Source organism: Dicentrarchus labrax, unplaced genomic scaffold (genome assembly GCF_905237075.1).
Source record: "Dicentrarchus labrax unplaced genomic scaffold, dlabrax2021, whole genome shotgun sequence".
In the NCBI taxonomy this organism is placed as follows: Eukaryota; Metazoa; Chordata; class Actinopteri; family Moronidae; genus Dicentrarchus; species Dicentrarchus labrax.
Window position 1 is genome coordinate 5,825,117 of NW_026136707.1, and position 16,942 is coordinate 5,842,058.

General features: G+C 40.1%; 1 protein-coding gene and 1 long non-coding RNA gene across 23 annotated transcripts in view; one reads left to right on the top strand and one right to left on the bottom strand.

The window, feature by feature from the left end:
• LOC127366693 (uncharacterized) overlaps positions 1-2,207 on the bottom strand; it is a 14,145-nt gene extending 11,938 nt beyond the window's left edge. For 2 of the 8 annotated variants that reach the window (XR_007885378.1, XR_007885377.1), the window contains exon 1: positions 1,561-2,207. This is a non-coding gene — a long non-coding RNA (uncharacterized LOC127366693). The remainder of the gene's footprint in view (positions 1-1,560) is intronic. The other 6 variants (XR_007885376.1, XR_007885375.1, XR_007885381.1 and 3 more) reach the window with 5 other exon arrangements.
• The window catches only part of LOC127366691 (uncharacterized), a 69,687-nt gene that overhangs the window by 7,315 nt on the left and 45,430 nt on the right, over positions 1-16,942 (top strand). For 10 of the 15 annotated variants that reach the window (XM_051405873.1, XM_051405872.1, XM_051405870.1 and 7 more), the window contains 2 exons: positions 7,381-7,722; positions 7,798-7,896. The exons of 2 other annotated variants lie outside the window; for them this stretch is intronic. In XM_051405873.1, coding sequence (XP_051261833.1) covers positions 7,381-7,722; positions 7,798-7,896 — 441 coding nt within the window. The remainder of the gene's footprint in view (positions 1-7,380; positions 7,723-7,797; positions 7,897-16,942) is intronic. 3 more of the 15 variants (XM_051405880.1, XM_051405878.1, XM_051405877.1) reach the window with 3 other exon arrangements.

Consider the following 16,942-nt stretch of genomic DNA (forward strand, 5'->3'; position numbering starts at 1 on the left):
ATAATGTTTCTCTGATGTTTGTGTATTCAGCTTCTATACATATATATCTGGCTGTGTCTCAGGAGGTAGAGCGGGTCGTCCACTGATCAGAAGGTTGCTGGTTCGATCCCCGGCTCCTCCCGCTGCATGTCGAAGTGTCCTTGAGCAAAATACTGAACCCCAAACTGCTCCTGATGCTGAATCACTGTATGAATGAGTGAATGAGTGAATGAGTCAGCTGAACTGTTCTCATGTGTTTGAATCCATAAAGTGTTGTGAGCAGATGAGTTATGGATTCGATCATTTCACACTCTGTTTAGAGAATGATGAATATTGAGGAGAACAACTGTAAATAAAGCTCAAATGTACAGAAATCATTTCTCCACTCTGACAGCATCATGAAAATGGATCTAAAGCTGTGAGAATGATGGATTCAGGAGGCATCAAAACTTTGATTACAGCGCCCCCATGTGGCAGAGCGGGAGCAGATTTCTCTTATTGTATCTACGTGTGATGATGGAGGCCATGTGTCTCAGATTGATGATTTCCTTTAATAACATAATGAGTGTAAACTGTGTCTGTAGTGACAGCGTCCATAAAGCGTTATCAGCAGTGAAATATCTGCAGCTTCCACAATCTAATATTGATTCTCACTAATTACAGTTGCTCAATCACATCAACTGTTAGTTGCCGCCTGTACGGCCTGTTGCTCTGCTCCATGGGGACGGCACACTCGTCACACTCCAGGAACTGTCTGAGTTGATTCTGGCGCCCCCTGTGGACAACAGCGGTAGTGTTTCTACTGCCTGGTTTCATTGATTTCAAGGGGAATCCGACCCGGTGGCAGACATTAACAATAACTATATAGAAATATCCAATCTTCTCTCTGATTGTTTATGTACAATAACTCACTGTAGGACATTTAAAGTAGTAACTCTATGATTCAACAGGTGAAGGTCCCATTGCGTCAAGCCCCGCCCCCTTTTAAGTGAAAGCACTGCCTCTAATTTGACTGGTGGTAAATGTAAATTCTGAGCTCGTAAAATAACATTACTGTATTGTTTGTATCTATTAGGAGGATAAATCCTATATCCAGCAAACAATGCTGTTGTGTTGTTGTTCTATATAAAATACACAAATAGTTATTGATGAGTGTCCTGACATATACAGCGACCTTATTCAATCTCATATTTCTGCTGTCTGTCACTGTTTCTGTGCTTCACACTCTTTATTAACTGTTTGTGTCCAATGTGACGTTACTGTAAACTAATTCCAGGGTTTGTGTTTATTAATCCACCTTTTACTACGAGACCACAGAAGAAGAAAACAGGAGGGTTTATCTCCACTTCCTGTTACTCTCTGCTGTTTCCAAGGTTCATTATTAGAAGGTAGGTCAGCTCAGTTTATGGGAATTATTAAGGTTCAAATCCCCTCTGCTCCACACTGTCACACCAAACTCCATTCAAAAAACGGCTGTTTTAAGGAAGTAAAACCTTTATTTCCACCATCAGTGAGACTCTGATTCTCTTCAGTCTACAGACACAATCTGCTCACATTGACTCAGTAACATCATTAACTAACCTGTGAGGAAGAGTTGGACACAGACACACTCACTGACTGTCTGTCATTAACTAACCTGTGAGGAAGAGTTGGACACAGACACACTCACTGACTGTCTGTCATTAACTAACCTGTGAGGAAGAGTTGGACACACACACACTCACTGACTGTCTGTCATTAACTAACCTGTGAGGAAGAGTTGGACACACACACACTCACTGACTGTCTGTCATTAACTAACCTGTGAGGAAGAGTTGGACACACACACACTCACTGACTGTCTGTCATTAACTAACCTGTGAGGAAGAGTTGGACACACACACACTCACTGACTGTCTGTCATTAACTAACCTGTGAGGAAGAGTTGGACACAGACACACTCACTGACTGTCTGTCATTAACTAACCTGTGAGGAAGAGTTGGACACAGACACACTCACTGACTGTCTGTCATTAACTAACCTGTGAGGAAGAGTTGGACACAGACACACTCACTGACTGTCTGTCATTAACTAACCTGTGAGGAAGAGTTGGACACAGACACACTCACTGACTGTCCCTCAGCAGATGCATTTATTTTATTCCACAGGAAACATATTCAGTCTTTGACACACATAGATTATATATATATAAATATATATATTTATATATATATAAGATAATATATATTAACAGTCAGTAACTTTGTGGAGGTTTGTTCACACAGTTTTGGGTTGTGAGGTCTTGTGGCTCATGGATGTCATTGTGGAGTAGGTTGTGATGGAGCAGCCGGTCTTTATCCTTCATATAATTCAGAGAGGAGCTAAACCCCCAAACACTCTGTATATGGGTGTATAGTAGTGTGGCTGACTGACTCAGGCAGATCTTGACATTGTAGTGCAAACTATTAGAATTCTAGATATCTAGCTATAAAAGTGCACAGCGACGCCCTCTGCTGGTTGAAAGCTGCTTTTACAGTTGAATAGAAAAAGCTGTGAATGGCTTTGTTCACTTTTTCAGTCCAAACATTTGAGGAAACGTTGCTCGTTGTGTTGAAAACAGGAAGTGGGACAGTTTGCTCTTCCTGTGAATGTCTCTTATTTTGATGTTGTCCAGGTTTTATTGTCAGCGTGTCCTTGCTCAATCAGTTTATATTGTTAGAAGAATACAGAACCAATATTCCTACTAGAGACTGTATTCTACTGGATGGGTTACAGCAGTGTAGTTAACATGTGCTGCCAGCATTATTGTGTGTGTTTGGGTGGCTGGTTGACTTTATTTGAGTCTGTTGGTTAGTGAGTTGCTGTTGTTCACATTTTAAAGCTAAAGCTTGCTATTGCTTTTTCTCCTTCCTTCTCCTCAGGCCCACATCTCTGTGCTACCCCAGAATTTAGAGCCAGAGTTAATAAGAGGGTCTCAAACCAGTTTACTACATCCTGGCTCCTCCTTTACTCACTGTACCTCGAAGGCCTTGGTCACACTACAGGACTTTCAGAGCGCTCAGATCTCTGTACAGTTATCTCTGTACTGTATGTACTTTTTAAAACTATATAGTATTGAATTGACCTCTGAAGTAGAGCAGTGAGATTCTACGGTACATCCATGTCATTGTGTGTTGAAATCCACACAGTTCTCGTGGATGCTGATCCTAACAGCAAACTAACCTGAGTAGTCTGTCTAGTTAGTCTGTTTTAAGGCTCTATAATGTGACATTTGTATAACATATAAAACGTGTCTAAAGTGCCCTCTACAGTGGTGAGGAAGCGCTATATGTGCCCTTTTATTTCTTTCCGCCCCTGCCCTTCAAAAAGTCTGTGCACGCCACTGCACACACACACACACACACACAGTTTATGAGAGTTTATGGGCTGTCTTGTTCTAGTTCTGCCTGCAGAGCCTGGTAAAAAAAGTATAAAGGTTTGGAAATTTGTGTTACTTATTTATTTTATATTTATTATTATTTTATTTATTTTATTTTTTTAAGTACTTGAATTTACCTGGATTAGTTTAATTTAAGCTATTTGGTAATTAATTAATTTATTTTAATTTATTTTATTGATTGGATGAATTATAATTTGCCCAAAGACGATTATTTTGTATTTTTTTCTGATTGAATGCTTGTGTTTAAAAATAAATCAGACATTACTCAACAGTTACTCAGTACTTTAGTAGTTTTTCCACCAAGCACTTTTTTTTTACTCTTACTCAAGTAATTATTTGGATGACTACTTTTTACTTTTACTTGAGTCATATTATTCTGAAGTAACAGTACTTTTACTTGAGTACAATTTTTGGCTACTCTACCCACCTCTGGTTATTAAGAAGGCCAAGGTACTGTTATCTGTGTATGTTTAGGGTTCAGTTGGAGAACAGATCTAGTTGGTATCACTTATTCTCTACGTTGTAAAGAAAACTATAAAGTGGCCTGAGCCCCATGAAGTCTAGGAGTTTGATATAGAGTATAGCAGAAGAGAGAGAGGAGGTGCTCTGGAAACTCCACAGGTTGGAGCTCTTGGGATGGGAAAGGGAATATGTTGGGTTCTATGTGTTATGCTTTTGTTGTCTTGTCAGTGTGTTTGTATTGTGGTTCACATCATCACCTTCCCTCTGAGCTTCTATTAGTCATAAAAAAGACTGTGTAGGCCAGGTGTATTCTCCATCTTACTCCACTGGAAGTAGAGGCGTGGCTCTTCTCTTTAGGAAACAGTTAGTTGTTCCCATTGAGACAGTCTGACCCAAACGGATGCTATGTGTTGATCCAAGATTATTTACAGAGAGAAAATATTGTTATATTGAATATATATATATGCCCCCCCCCCCCAAACTGTCCAAATACAGTGTTTAACAGTGTAAACAGCAATAATTACTGTAATTTCACAGATAATGACTTTTATTACAGTTCTATAACTTTTAACATCCAAACCAAAATTTTAAATAAATAAATTAAATAGCACTCTTGTAAAATAATTTGTTTTATAGCAGTGTTCATCTGTATTTATAGCTCATTGCATTGTTTTTACATGTAATATTTATGTAAAATTCAATCTAAAAACTGTATTTTAATTACAGACTGTGTTTTTAAGAGTCTGAACCATCTTGAGGAGGTGTTTCAGGCCCTCGGTGGTTATGGACTCAAGCTTCAGAAGGAAGTTCCTGGGACACAAAGTCAGCAGCCGAGAGTCGCTCCTGACCCAGAGAAAGTGACAGCTGTATAAAACTGGTTGGAGAGGTCAAATAATTGATTTTTAAACAATGCAAATGACTTAGAGAATACATATTTAATAAGCACATAACTGCAGTTCTACCTAAAACATTCGACTGGACAGGTAAAAACAATGGATGCTTTCAGTTTCATTTTGTCTCAGTAGTTACCACAATCAGCCTCTAGAGGGCAGTATAGGGGTCGCATGTGGAACAGCAGACTTTAAACCTGTAACTATAAAGCTAAAACTCAAAGCTACAAGCAGCAATGGTTGGACCCTCGCTGCCCACACACATCAGGGTTTGCTGCACCAGTGTATCATGTGTGGACCACACCATGAACATCTCATGTAAATCAGATCAAGATCACCACACAAAGCTTACTTCCTGTTTAGTATGTGGCACTATGAGTATCACTCAATATGTGCATGTGTGTGTGTGTGTTCAGGGTGGGATTCTTATCAAACATTGACAGTTTCACTGAGGTTAGACAACTCCCTGTTTCTTGGCAATACGTCAAAGTTCAACACCACGGGCCCGCCGTTTAACGTCCTTCAGGTCCAGTGTGTCTGTCACTGCTCTACTCTCCACCGCTCATATATGTTGTTTTGGGAGTTATTGGCAATCAACCAATAATGTTTGTGTGAAAGCTGCTCAGCCGGTTTCTTTCCATTCCAACGGCTGCTTCTCTGGAAACAGTTTAAAGTGAAACTAAAGTTTTCTCCTCACAGTGTCGGCAGATTATCAGGAGGAGGAAAGTGACAACTGGCTGTGAACTGAATGTGTTTTTCAAGTGTTCGTTTAGTGAGAAGCAGATTAATGAGGACTTTGTGGTTGTTGGAGTTTTTACAGGAAGATGAAGATGTTTGTGGTGTTTGTGATCCTTGTGCACGGTAAGATAACCTTCCTCCCTCTGATCTGATCATTAGTCCAACATCATGTCTTTAATCTGTATTTCTATCATTTTCACTTCATTAGTCTGTTTAAACTCCAATAAAAACATGAAGAACATATTAAAGGCAGCATATTTTCAATGTTTGTGTAAATCATGATGAATGTAGAAGACTGTACAGTCAGACTGTCCTCAGTTCTGTTCTTCAGGATTATATCTCTGGAGGTTGTTCACATTCTTATAGCTTATATTACCAATAGTATTAATGATCCTAACACTCATTTAAACACCATGTTGGATCAATACAGTCAGTTTATCAGTTTGTTCTGTAATTGATCCTGTTTGTGAGTCCGATCACAAACAGGAGCAGATTGAGGATCCAGGAGCAATAAGACCTGAAATAAGGCTGATTGAACCTCTCTGTCTGTGTGACATCACAGTTTCCCAGCATGCCTCAGCTGTGGAGCTGTATGAGGGGGGAGGAGTTTGTCCTGCTGCCCTGTGAGTATCACACTTTTGAACTGGACAACCCTACAGTGGTGTGGAGCCGCTACGATCTCAATCCTCCAACCGTCCACCAGCATCAGCAGGAAGGTGATGAACTTAAAGACCAAAACCAGCTTTACAGCGGCCGAACATCCATGATGGCTGACGCTCTGGAAACTGGAGACCTCAGCCTCAATCTGACAAAACTCCACCTGTCTGACAGCGGCACCTACACCTGCACCGTCAAATCATCAAGAGGAAAACAGAGAGTGAGAGAAGTACAGCTGAAGGTCAAAGGTCAGCAACAAATCTTAAAACCTACTGTAGATTAGTGATTCCCAACCTGAGGGTCCTAAAAGTTTAATGGGGGCGAAGCTTTCTTGACTTTATGGCGTGTAAGAAAACTAAATGAAAATATACGCAGTAGGCTCATATCTCAGCATAAGCATAAAGAAAATTAAAATATATATTTTTAAGTTAATTGTCTGATAGTACAATGGCCAAGCATCAGGGACAAGAAAACACTGAAAAGTCAGAAAAGAAGCCTATTAAGTTGTATGATTGTTACAAATAATGAATAAACATATAATATAGACAGAGAATCTTATAAAAAGTTCCCTAAACAGGAAATAATCTGCTCAAAATTCATTTAAATCACCTGTTTTACACAAGCTTCTTGCAGTGACTGAATTCACTGTTTGGCTAAATTGTACAGTTTTTAATAAAATATGTCACTAGGGATTGTCAGATTACTAAATGATAGAAAAGGGATCCCTCAAAGGAAAGGGCTTGGAACCACAGCTCTAGATATAGGTCTGTAGAAAGGTAAGTGCTTTAGATACGGGTCAGAGGTCAGTTTCTAGTTTACAAACAATTAGAGGACATTAACTTTGTTACAGTCCTTCAACATCTGAACATAATTTAGTACAAGATGGACACAGATGGTCCAAACACTCAGGGTGTGTCTCATCTGTATGAATGTCTCCACGTGTCCATCAGTCCTGTCTTCTCCCTGAGTATCAGTGGCTCCCACTGAAGATGTGATGGAGAGATGGAAGGAGAAGATGTGAGGAAAGAGGAGTTCAGACAGTTAACACACTCATATAAACACCATGTTGAATCAATGAAGTCAGTCTATCAGTTTGTTCTGTTATTTGTCTTATTGGTATTAAACTGTGCTCATGTGGTTTCAAAGTCTAATCACAAACACGACCAGATCCAGAAGCAATAAGACCTGAAATAAGGCTGCTGTGATTGAACCTCTCTGTCTGTGTGACCTCACAGTTTCCCAGCATGCCTCAGTTGTGGAGCTGTATGAGGGGAAGGAGTTTGTCCTGCTGCCCTGTGAGTATCACACTTTTGAACTGGACGACCCCACAGTGGTGTGGAGACGCTACGATCTCAATCCTCCAACCGTCCACCAGCGTCAGCAGGAAGGTGATGAATTTAAAGACCAAAACCAGCTTTACAGCGGCCGGACATCCATGATGGCTGACGCTCTGGAAACTGGAGACCTCAGCCTCAAGCTGACAAAACTCCACCTGTCTGACAGCGGCACCTACACCTGCACCGCCAGAGCATTAGGAGGACAACGGAGAGTGAGAAACATACAGCTGCAGGTCAAAGGTCAGCAACAAACCCTAAAACCTACTGTAGATACAGGTCAAAGGTTCATGTTCTTTATGTTTCTGTTTCCCACAGAACGATTTCCATCGTGGGCCAAAGCTCTCCTGGTTCTCCTGGTTCTTGGTCTTATTGTTGGGGGTCTTTTGGTGCATTTTCGGCAGTATTTCATGTCAGGTATGTCACTACTACATTACCCATAATGCTGATGGTTATCGTCTTTGCTCTTGTAGCTCCTTGACTGCTGAGGCAGAAGTATGGGACCGTGAGGTCTGGGATTATAAACCGAGGGTCACACTGTCTACCTGAGCAGCTGCAGCATAAAGAGACTGTTCATAGTCATATCGACATTATACAGGCAACATATTCACCTTTCACTGTAGTTTCAATGTCTATATCTGTAGAATGTCACACACAGGAAAAAAATAAGTTTAAATTACTGAATACATTTATTTTTTATAAATTTTTATTAAAAGCTCTCGCGTTTCTATGGACAGAATCCATTCATATGTTAACAGAGCTTTTATTCGGCCCGGAGCACAAATCGTGCGAAAGCCCTGTTTTATTAGTAGGAATAATTATTATTATTCATAAAATGTAATGGCCTTTTTGGAGCCTGTATCATATGCCAGAAGTCCTGAAAATCTGTGCACATGTCAGTCGTGGCGTGGGTCTCTAACACATGCACGGAAAAATGGCTCGACAGCGCCCCCTATTGAGCAGCCCCAATGGCACGTTTCACCTATGAGTATGAAAAGTGGTACACATGTAGATCACGGCCTGACGTCCTGACCATAAATTGCTCTTGGAGCCATATCCCAAACCCAACAGAAGTCGGACATTTGGGATTTAGCGGCAATTTCTGGTGATTTGCACACGTTGAACAAATTCCTCCTAGGGAATTGATCTGATCAACTTCAAATTTGGTCAGTATGATGTAAACACCATCTATCTATAAAGCAAGAAATCTCTGTCTGTCTGTGTGTGTGTGTGTGTGTGTGTGTGTGTGTGTGTGTGTGTGTGTGGCTCAAATATCTCTGCAGATCAGGATCAGACTGACCTGAGAGTTTCAACATGGCTGCTGTGTGGGTTAAGGGTGTGCAACGTCGGCTTTGTTTGGACTACAAAGATACCGTTAATAAATTATTATTTCATAAATTATTTCCGAATTCCGCTAGCATTGTCAACGACAGCCACCGTAGCCACGTGCGCACCAGAGCCAATCACTGCAGAGCCCTAATGTGTAGTGATTGAGATCCTGACCCACCAAACATCCTGGAAAGTGACAAAGTTACGTTTCTCACTCTAAATGACATAATTCTACATAATCACCAGCAGTAAACTGGACGCTGTCTGACTCCCTCACTCGCAAGACGGAGAATGTTTTCCGGTGGAAAGTAAACTGATGTCTCGGTCCGGAGGGCTGGCGGTCGCAGTGATTTTTGATCACAAACACTCTGTGAGTTTTTCGCCGGTGACAGACGCTGTTTTTCGGGCAGAAATGTGACAAAGAGTCGGTAGGACAGGCGGGAGGACAGACAGGAGGACAGACAGGAGGACAGATGCTTCTCCATGTACAGCTGTGATATTTTTTTTCCTCATATAAGTTTCCAAAGACAGTTACAGTTACTACGTTACTGTTGTTTGGTCCTCAGGGTGTCCGCGGGGTTGTAAAAGGTATTAAAAGGTAGTAAATGAAATGAGCAAAAATTAAGGCCATTAAAAAGTATTAAAAAGTAATAAACGTCATCTGACGAGGTATTACATTTTCGAACCACTATCCAACTATGAGGTTTTTTTTTCAATTTGTGGTAAGTGCAGGCCTATCTCCTAAACACCGTGTGAATTTATTTATATAAATTATATGTGCGAGTAGGACCTTGAATGGTATCGATGATGTGACGTCAGACAGGGTGCGACGCGGTAAAACTATTTGCACCTCAGTCTGCTAGTGCAACGGCTACATCACCGCAAACCTCCACCGCTTTCCCGCAAGCCACTGCCAGCGGTAGCCTCTCTCTCTCTCTCGCGCTCTCTCTCTCTCTGCATGACATAACACTGTACATATTGCCAAAGCAAGCGTTTGGAATTAAAAATAATAATAATAACAATAAAGGAAAACAATATTTACAATAAATCAATTATAATCTATACTGTTGGTAATACTGTAACTATGATTGACTCGATCACAATCACAGTCACAATCAATCAATCTCACTCAATAAGTAATAATCAATCAATCAATCAGTTTGTGTCAAAATTTCATTAAAACAGTAGTAAAGTAACTACAGTTAAAACAAGTAGTCTGTTGTCAATATAACAGTAATAACAAAGAAGAAAAAAAAAATGAAAAAAGTTAGAAAATTAAAATAATATGTTAAAAATTAAAATAAATAAATAGAATTATAAAAATAATAATAATAATAATAATAGTACTCTCTCTCTCTCTCTCTCTCTCTGCCTCTCTCTCCTTACTGCTACCTTACTCCTTTTGGAAAGAAATTATTATTTTATATACTCGTCACTTTAGTTTTTACAGAAGTCCTTTGATTAAACATTTCTGTTTTTAAACTTTTTAAACCTTTTCTGATTTTCATTTGTCTTCATTGAGATAGAATGATAGTGAAAGAGAGAGTAGCGCTGGAGAAGTGGTGTGTGCTCTTCCTACACATAACAATGAAATCATTTTTTGTCTTGGGTTAGGATTAAATAACAAATAATTGTGTATAGGTCAGTGTTTTTATTGAGGCAAAAAAGTAACAAAGTATCCAGTAATAATAGCTACTTGATTTGAATTGTAAGCATTACTACACTTATTCACTCAGAAAGTTAAGTAACAAAGTGACAGTAATCTGTTACTTTATAATTAGTAACACTGAAGTTTGAAAGGTTGCCACTACAGTTGCAGCTCGAAGTCGTGTTGGTATTAAAAAATATTGTAAAGGTATTAAAAAAGGTATTAAAAGGTATTAAATTGAACTTAAGAATTTCTGTATATACCCTGGTCCTGTAACGTTGCTTTGTGGGTTGAGTGAGAGACCTGTGCAGTTATCAGACTGTCTGACCGACACACCTCGCTCCTGCGTCCCTGATACTACCTCCAGAGGAGGATCAGGGACAGAGTGACATTTCCCCCCTCGCCGCATCTGAAACTTTCACACAGAGGAGGGTGCGGAGAATTGGCCTTGCTAAAAGCCAAATTATATGAAAACACTATAGTTATCAATCTACACATTTCACAACAAACATAAATGTCCCTGACATCCCACCTGCAAACACAACCTCATTTGGCCATCCATGAAAAAGCTACTTAACCTCACACTTTCTATAGCAATACATACTTCCTACAGGCACTGCACTAGTCACATTAAAAATAGTGCTGCTTGTGAGTTGAATCTGAAGGGTGTGTCTCTGCCGTGGCGCCAAGATTTGATGTTCGCCATGAAACAAGAAGTTGTATATGGTTTTCAGTTCGGGATGAAGGAAAAATATTACGATTTGCCCTTGGTACTTTGTATCGTCTACCAGAGGGAAGAAGTTCAAACTCCCTATTAAGTGGATGAGAGGGATCGTTAGCTATTTTGACAGCTTTTTTCCTAAGCTTCCTAAGATTTTTGAGGCTATGTTTACTATTCTCTGCAGCTTGCTTCTTCCTTTTATGTTTAGATTACCGTACCACATTGCTATGTTAAAAGTTAAGATACCCTCTATCAGGTTCTTGTAAACTGTTTCCATAATATGCTTGCTCACTCTAAAGGAGTTGAGCTTGCGTAGTAAATGGAGACGCTGATTACAGGTTTTAAAAATATAATCAGTGTTTTCACTGAAATTTAGGTTGCAATCAATATATGTACCTAAATATTTCAACTTGTTTACTACTGTTGTATATTGGGTAGCAATGATGTGAAGATGTGTTGAAGAGAAGTCCGCTGACACCGTCTTGATTGTATTTAAAGGTTTATTACAAAAGTTCAGCATCAATACAAGCACCGCGGAGCTTGGAGAGCATCCAGCCAAATGAACAACTCTGTCTATTTTGCATCGAACATAGGTTTATATAGGTCTGTTGTTTACTCCAAAAATGGAAAGAAACATCTGGATTCAATCCAAATATGTAAGGTATAAAGGGGAGATGGGGGAGTAGAGTTCAGAGGCCATTGAGAGGCCCCTAAAACAACATTCCATATGTCATTGAACCTCATGAACTTCCAACACTACATATGGTAACAAAATATCATTTCAACTTATACCAAAATGTAATTTAACTTTATAAGCTTTAAGATAAGCCTTCAGATACTACACTACCTCTACAATTTGTCCCTTAATTATAAGGGGCTGCACAGGGTCCTTTTCATGAAAGACGAGTTCCTGTGTTTTTGTTACACTGATCTCTAAGAAGCTTTCATCACACCACTTCAGGATGTATACTTCCTCTCCCACAGTGTCCCCCTTCTTCAATAAGACAACCAGGGCCATATCATCCGCATACTTAAACAAACAAAACTTTTCCAGATCTAATTGGAATTCGTTTGTGTATATCGAGAAAAGTAATGGGGATAAAATAGTCCCCTGCGGTGCACCACTATTAAGCACAATGATGTCGGACCGAGTATTATTGACCAGAACCTGTTGAGGGCGGTCAGAGAGGAAGTCCCTAACAAGGTGGATAATACCACCATTTACTCCTATATCAATAAGTCTCTGCAGCCTTGTAATTGGCAGGACGTGACGTGCTACGGTAAGCGTACTGACTCATTTCCGGTTTACTTCCTGCTCTGTGTACACTGTTTGGTGCTGTAGCTCTGTCAGTGAACGCTAAATATAAATTTGATATACTCGTTACAGCGGTTATTAACCCGCTTAACATTTAAACGTAGACTAGTTCTACTTAAACACTCGGAGTTTCTCCCTCTTTTAGTGACTTTTCACTACTTTCAAAGTTTTTCATACACTCTAGTTTCATTAGCATTAGCAGTTAGCTATGGCTTCTCCCTCTCCCTCTCCTCTGTCCTGCTCAGTGTGTCAGATGTTCAGTTATTCCTCTGCCTCCTTTAAAGATAATGGTACCTGTATTAAATGTAGTTTATTTACTGCACTGGAGGCTTAGTGAGTTAGAGGAACGGTACCGCACCACTGAGATATCTTTAGCTGCTATAGTTAGTCAGCCCCCGGTAGCCGGTGCGGTCCGACCCGAAGGTAGCTTCTGTTAGCTCTGTAGATCCCCCGGTAGTTCCTCCGGTAGTTCCTCCGGTAGTTCCCCCGGTAGTTCCCCCGGTAGTTCCTCCGGTAGTTCCTCCGGTAGTTCCCGAGCAGCCGGGAAGACAGGGAGGCTGGGTGACTGAGCGAAGGAAGACTAGAACACTGAAGCCCACAGTTCACCACCAACCGCTTCACGTTTCTAATACATTTTCCCCACTCAGCGATACACCCGCTGAGGAACCAACTCTGATTATTGGCAGCTCCATAGTCAGGAACGTGAAGTTAGTGAAGCCAGCGGCCATAGTTAAATGTATCCCTGGGGCCAGAGCGGGCGACATTGAATCAAATTTAAAACTGCTGGCTAAAGGTAAACGTAAATACAGTAAGATTGTTATCCACGTCGGCGGTAACGACACCCGTTTACGCCAATCGGAGGTCACTAAGATTAATGTGGAGTCCGTGTGTAATTATGCTAAGACAATGTCGGACACCGTAGTTTTCTCTGGACCCCTGCCCAATGTGACCAGTGATGACATGTATAGCCGCATGTCGTCATTCCACCGCTGGCTGTCGAGGTGGTGTCCAGCAAACGATGTGGGCTTCATTGATAACTGGAAGCCTTTTGGGGAAAACCTGGTCTGATTAGGAGAGACGGCATCCATCCCACTTTGGATGGAGCGGCTCTCTTATCTAGGAATATGGCGAAGTTTATTTCTAAAACCTGACAGTCCAGAGTTAGGACCAGGAAGCAGAGCTGCTGTCTTACACACTTCTCTGCTCTTTCTTTAGAACAGTCACCCACCCAAAACCCCATAGAGACTGTGTCTGTCCCCCGACCACCTAAATTATTTAAAGAAATAAAAACAAGAGGAGTTGAACATAAAAATCTAATAAAAATTAAAACCAACTCCTCAGTAGCACAAAATAAGATAATGAAATGTGGGCTGTTAAATATCAGGTCTCTGTCCTCTAAAGCTGTTTTAGTGAATGAATTAATATCAGATTATGATATTGATTTACTTTGTCTTACTGAGACCTGGTTGTCCCACGAGGAGTATGTAAGCCTAAATGAATCCCCCCCCAGTCATATTAATACTCACATTCCTGGAGGCACAGGCAGAGGAGGTGGAGTGGCAGCCATATATGATTCGAGCGTTTTAATGGACCCTAAACCTAAACTAAATTATAATTCATTTGAAAGCCTTGTTCTTAGTCTTTCTCACCCAAACTGGAAAACACTGCAGCCAGTTCTATTTGTTATAGTGTACCGCGCTCCTGGACCGTACTCTGATTTTATATCTGAATTTTCAGAGTTTTTATCAAGTTTAGTCCTTAAATCAGATAAAGTAATTATTGTAGGTGATTTTAATATTCATGTGGATGTTAACAATGACAGCCTTAGTAATGCATTTATATCATTAATCGACTCAATTGGCTTCTGTCAGAGTGTAAATAAACCAACTCATTGTTTTAATCACACTCTTGACCTTGTTTTATCATATGGCATTGATATTGAACATTTAATAGTCTTCCCACATAATCCTTTCCTATCTGACCATTATTTAATAACTTTTGAATTCATACTATTAGATTATAAGCCATTAGGCAAAACTTCCTACAGCAGATGTTTATCTGACAGTGCTGTAGCTAAATTTAAGGAGGAGATTCCTTCAGTGTTTAATTCAATGCCATGTCTGAATTTAACAGAGTCCTATAACGACTTTAGTCCCTCCCAAATTGATAATCTTGTTGATAGTGCTGCAGGCTCACTACGATCAACATTAGACTCTATCGCTCCTATAAAAAGGAAATTATTAAAACATAGGAGACTAGCACCGTGGTATAACCACCAAACCCGCCAGTTAAAACAAATAGCTAGGAAATCTGAAAGGAAATGGCGCTCTTCCAAATTATCAGAATATCGCTCAATTTGGCAAGATAATCTTAAAACCTATAGAAAGGCCCTCCGTAATGCCAGAGGAGCCTATTACTCAGCACTAATAGAAGAAAATAAGAACAACCCTAGGTTCCTCTTCAGCACTGTAGCCAGGCTGACAGAGAGTCACAGCTCTATCGAGCCACATATCCCCATAAACTTAAGTAGCAATGACTTTATGAGCTTCTTCTATAATAAAATTATTACTATTAGAGAAAAAATTAACCACCAACTGCCATCAACAGCTATCAGTGGCTCTCCAAGTTCAGGGACTTCTGCCAATGTAAACTCAGATATATATTTAGACTGTTTTTCTACTATCGATCTTCATCAGTTAACTTCAATCATTTCTTCATCGAAGCCATCAACCTGTCTATTAGACCCGATCCCAACTAGGCTGCTTAAAGAAGTTGTTCCCTTAATTGGCACTTCTTTACTGGATATGATTAATCTTTCTTTATTATCAGGATATGTACCACAGTCCTTTAAAGTAGCTGTAATTAAACCCCTTCTTAAAAAGCCCACTCTTGACCCAGGGGTTTTAGCCAACTATAGACCGATTTCTAACCTCCCCTTCGTCTCTAAGATTCTGGAGAAAGTAGTCACCAAAGAGTTGTGTGACTTTCTACATAACAATAGCTTATTTGAGGATTTTCAGTCAGGATTTAGAGTTCATCATAGCACAGAGACAGCTCTGGTTAAAGTTAATAATGACCTTCTGACTGCTTCTGACAATGGACTTGTCTCTGTACTTGTATTATTAGATCTTAGTGCTGCATTTGACACCATTGACCATGATATTCTTTTACAGAGACTCGAGTATCAAATTGGCATTAAAGGAACTGCCCTAAGCTGGTTTAAGTCATACTTATCAGATCGTTCTCAGTTTGTACATGTTAACGATGAATCCTCCATAAATACTAAAGTTAGTCATGGAGTTCCACAAGGTTCTGTACTTGGACCAATACTATTTACTTTATATATGCTCCCTTTAGGCAACATTATTAGGAATCACTCCATTAACTTTCACTGTTATGCAGATGATACGCAGTTATATCTATCAATCAAACCCAATGAAGTTAATCAATTATCTAAATTACAAACATGTCTTACGGACATAAAATCCTGGATGACCTGCAATTTTCTGATGTTAAACTCAGAAAAAACCGAAATTCTTGTTCTTGGCCCCAAAAACCTTAGAGACTCATTGTCTAAAGATATAGTTACTCTAGATGGCATTAACTTGGCCTCTAGCACCACTGTCAGGAATCTTGGAGTTATCTTTGATCAGGATTTGTCATTTAACTCCCACATAAAGCAGACCTCTAGGACCGCCTTCTTTCATTTACGTAATATTAGAAAAATTAGACACATACTATCACAGACAGATGCAGAAAAATTAATCCATGCATTTGTTACTTCAAGGCTGGATTACTGCAACTCTTTATTATCAGGTTGCCCCAATAAGTCCATTAAAACGCTCCAATTAATTCAGAACGCTGCAGCACGAGTACTGACAGGAACTAGAAAAAGAGATCACATCTCTCCTGTACTAGCTACTCTGCATTGGCTCCCCTATAAAATGTAGAATTGAATTTAAAATCCTCCTCCTCACCTATAAAGCTCTTCATGGTCAGGCCCCTTCATATCTTAAAGAGCTCATAGTACCTTATTACCCCCACTAGAACATTACGTTCTCTGAATGCTGGGCTACTTGTGGTTCCTATAGTCTCTAAAAGTAGAACAGGAGCCAGAGCCTTCAGTTACCAAGCTCCTCTTCTGTGGAACCAGCTTCCAGTTGTGGTTCGGGAGGCAGACACCCTCACCACATTCAAGAGTAGGCTTAAGACATTCCTCTTTGATAAAGCTTATAGTTAGGGCTGGATCAGGTGAGTCCTGAACCATCCCTTAGTTATGCTGCTATAGGCCTAGACTATCGGGGATTTCCCATGGTGCACTGAGCTACTCTCTTCCTCTCTCTTTCTGCACTCATTCATGTCCCATTACTGCATGTTACTAACTCCACTTCTTCCCCGGAGTTCCTGTGCTTTCTCGTCTCGCAGGTTCTCATGGATCCTGGTGGAGCCT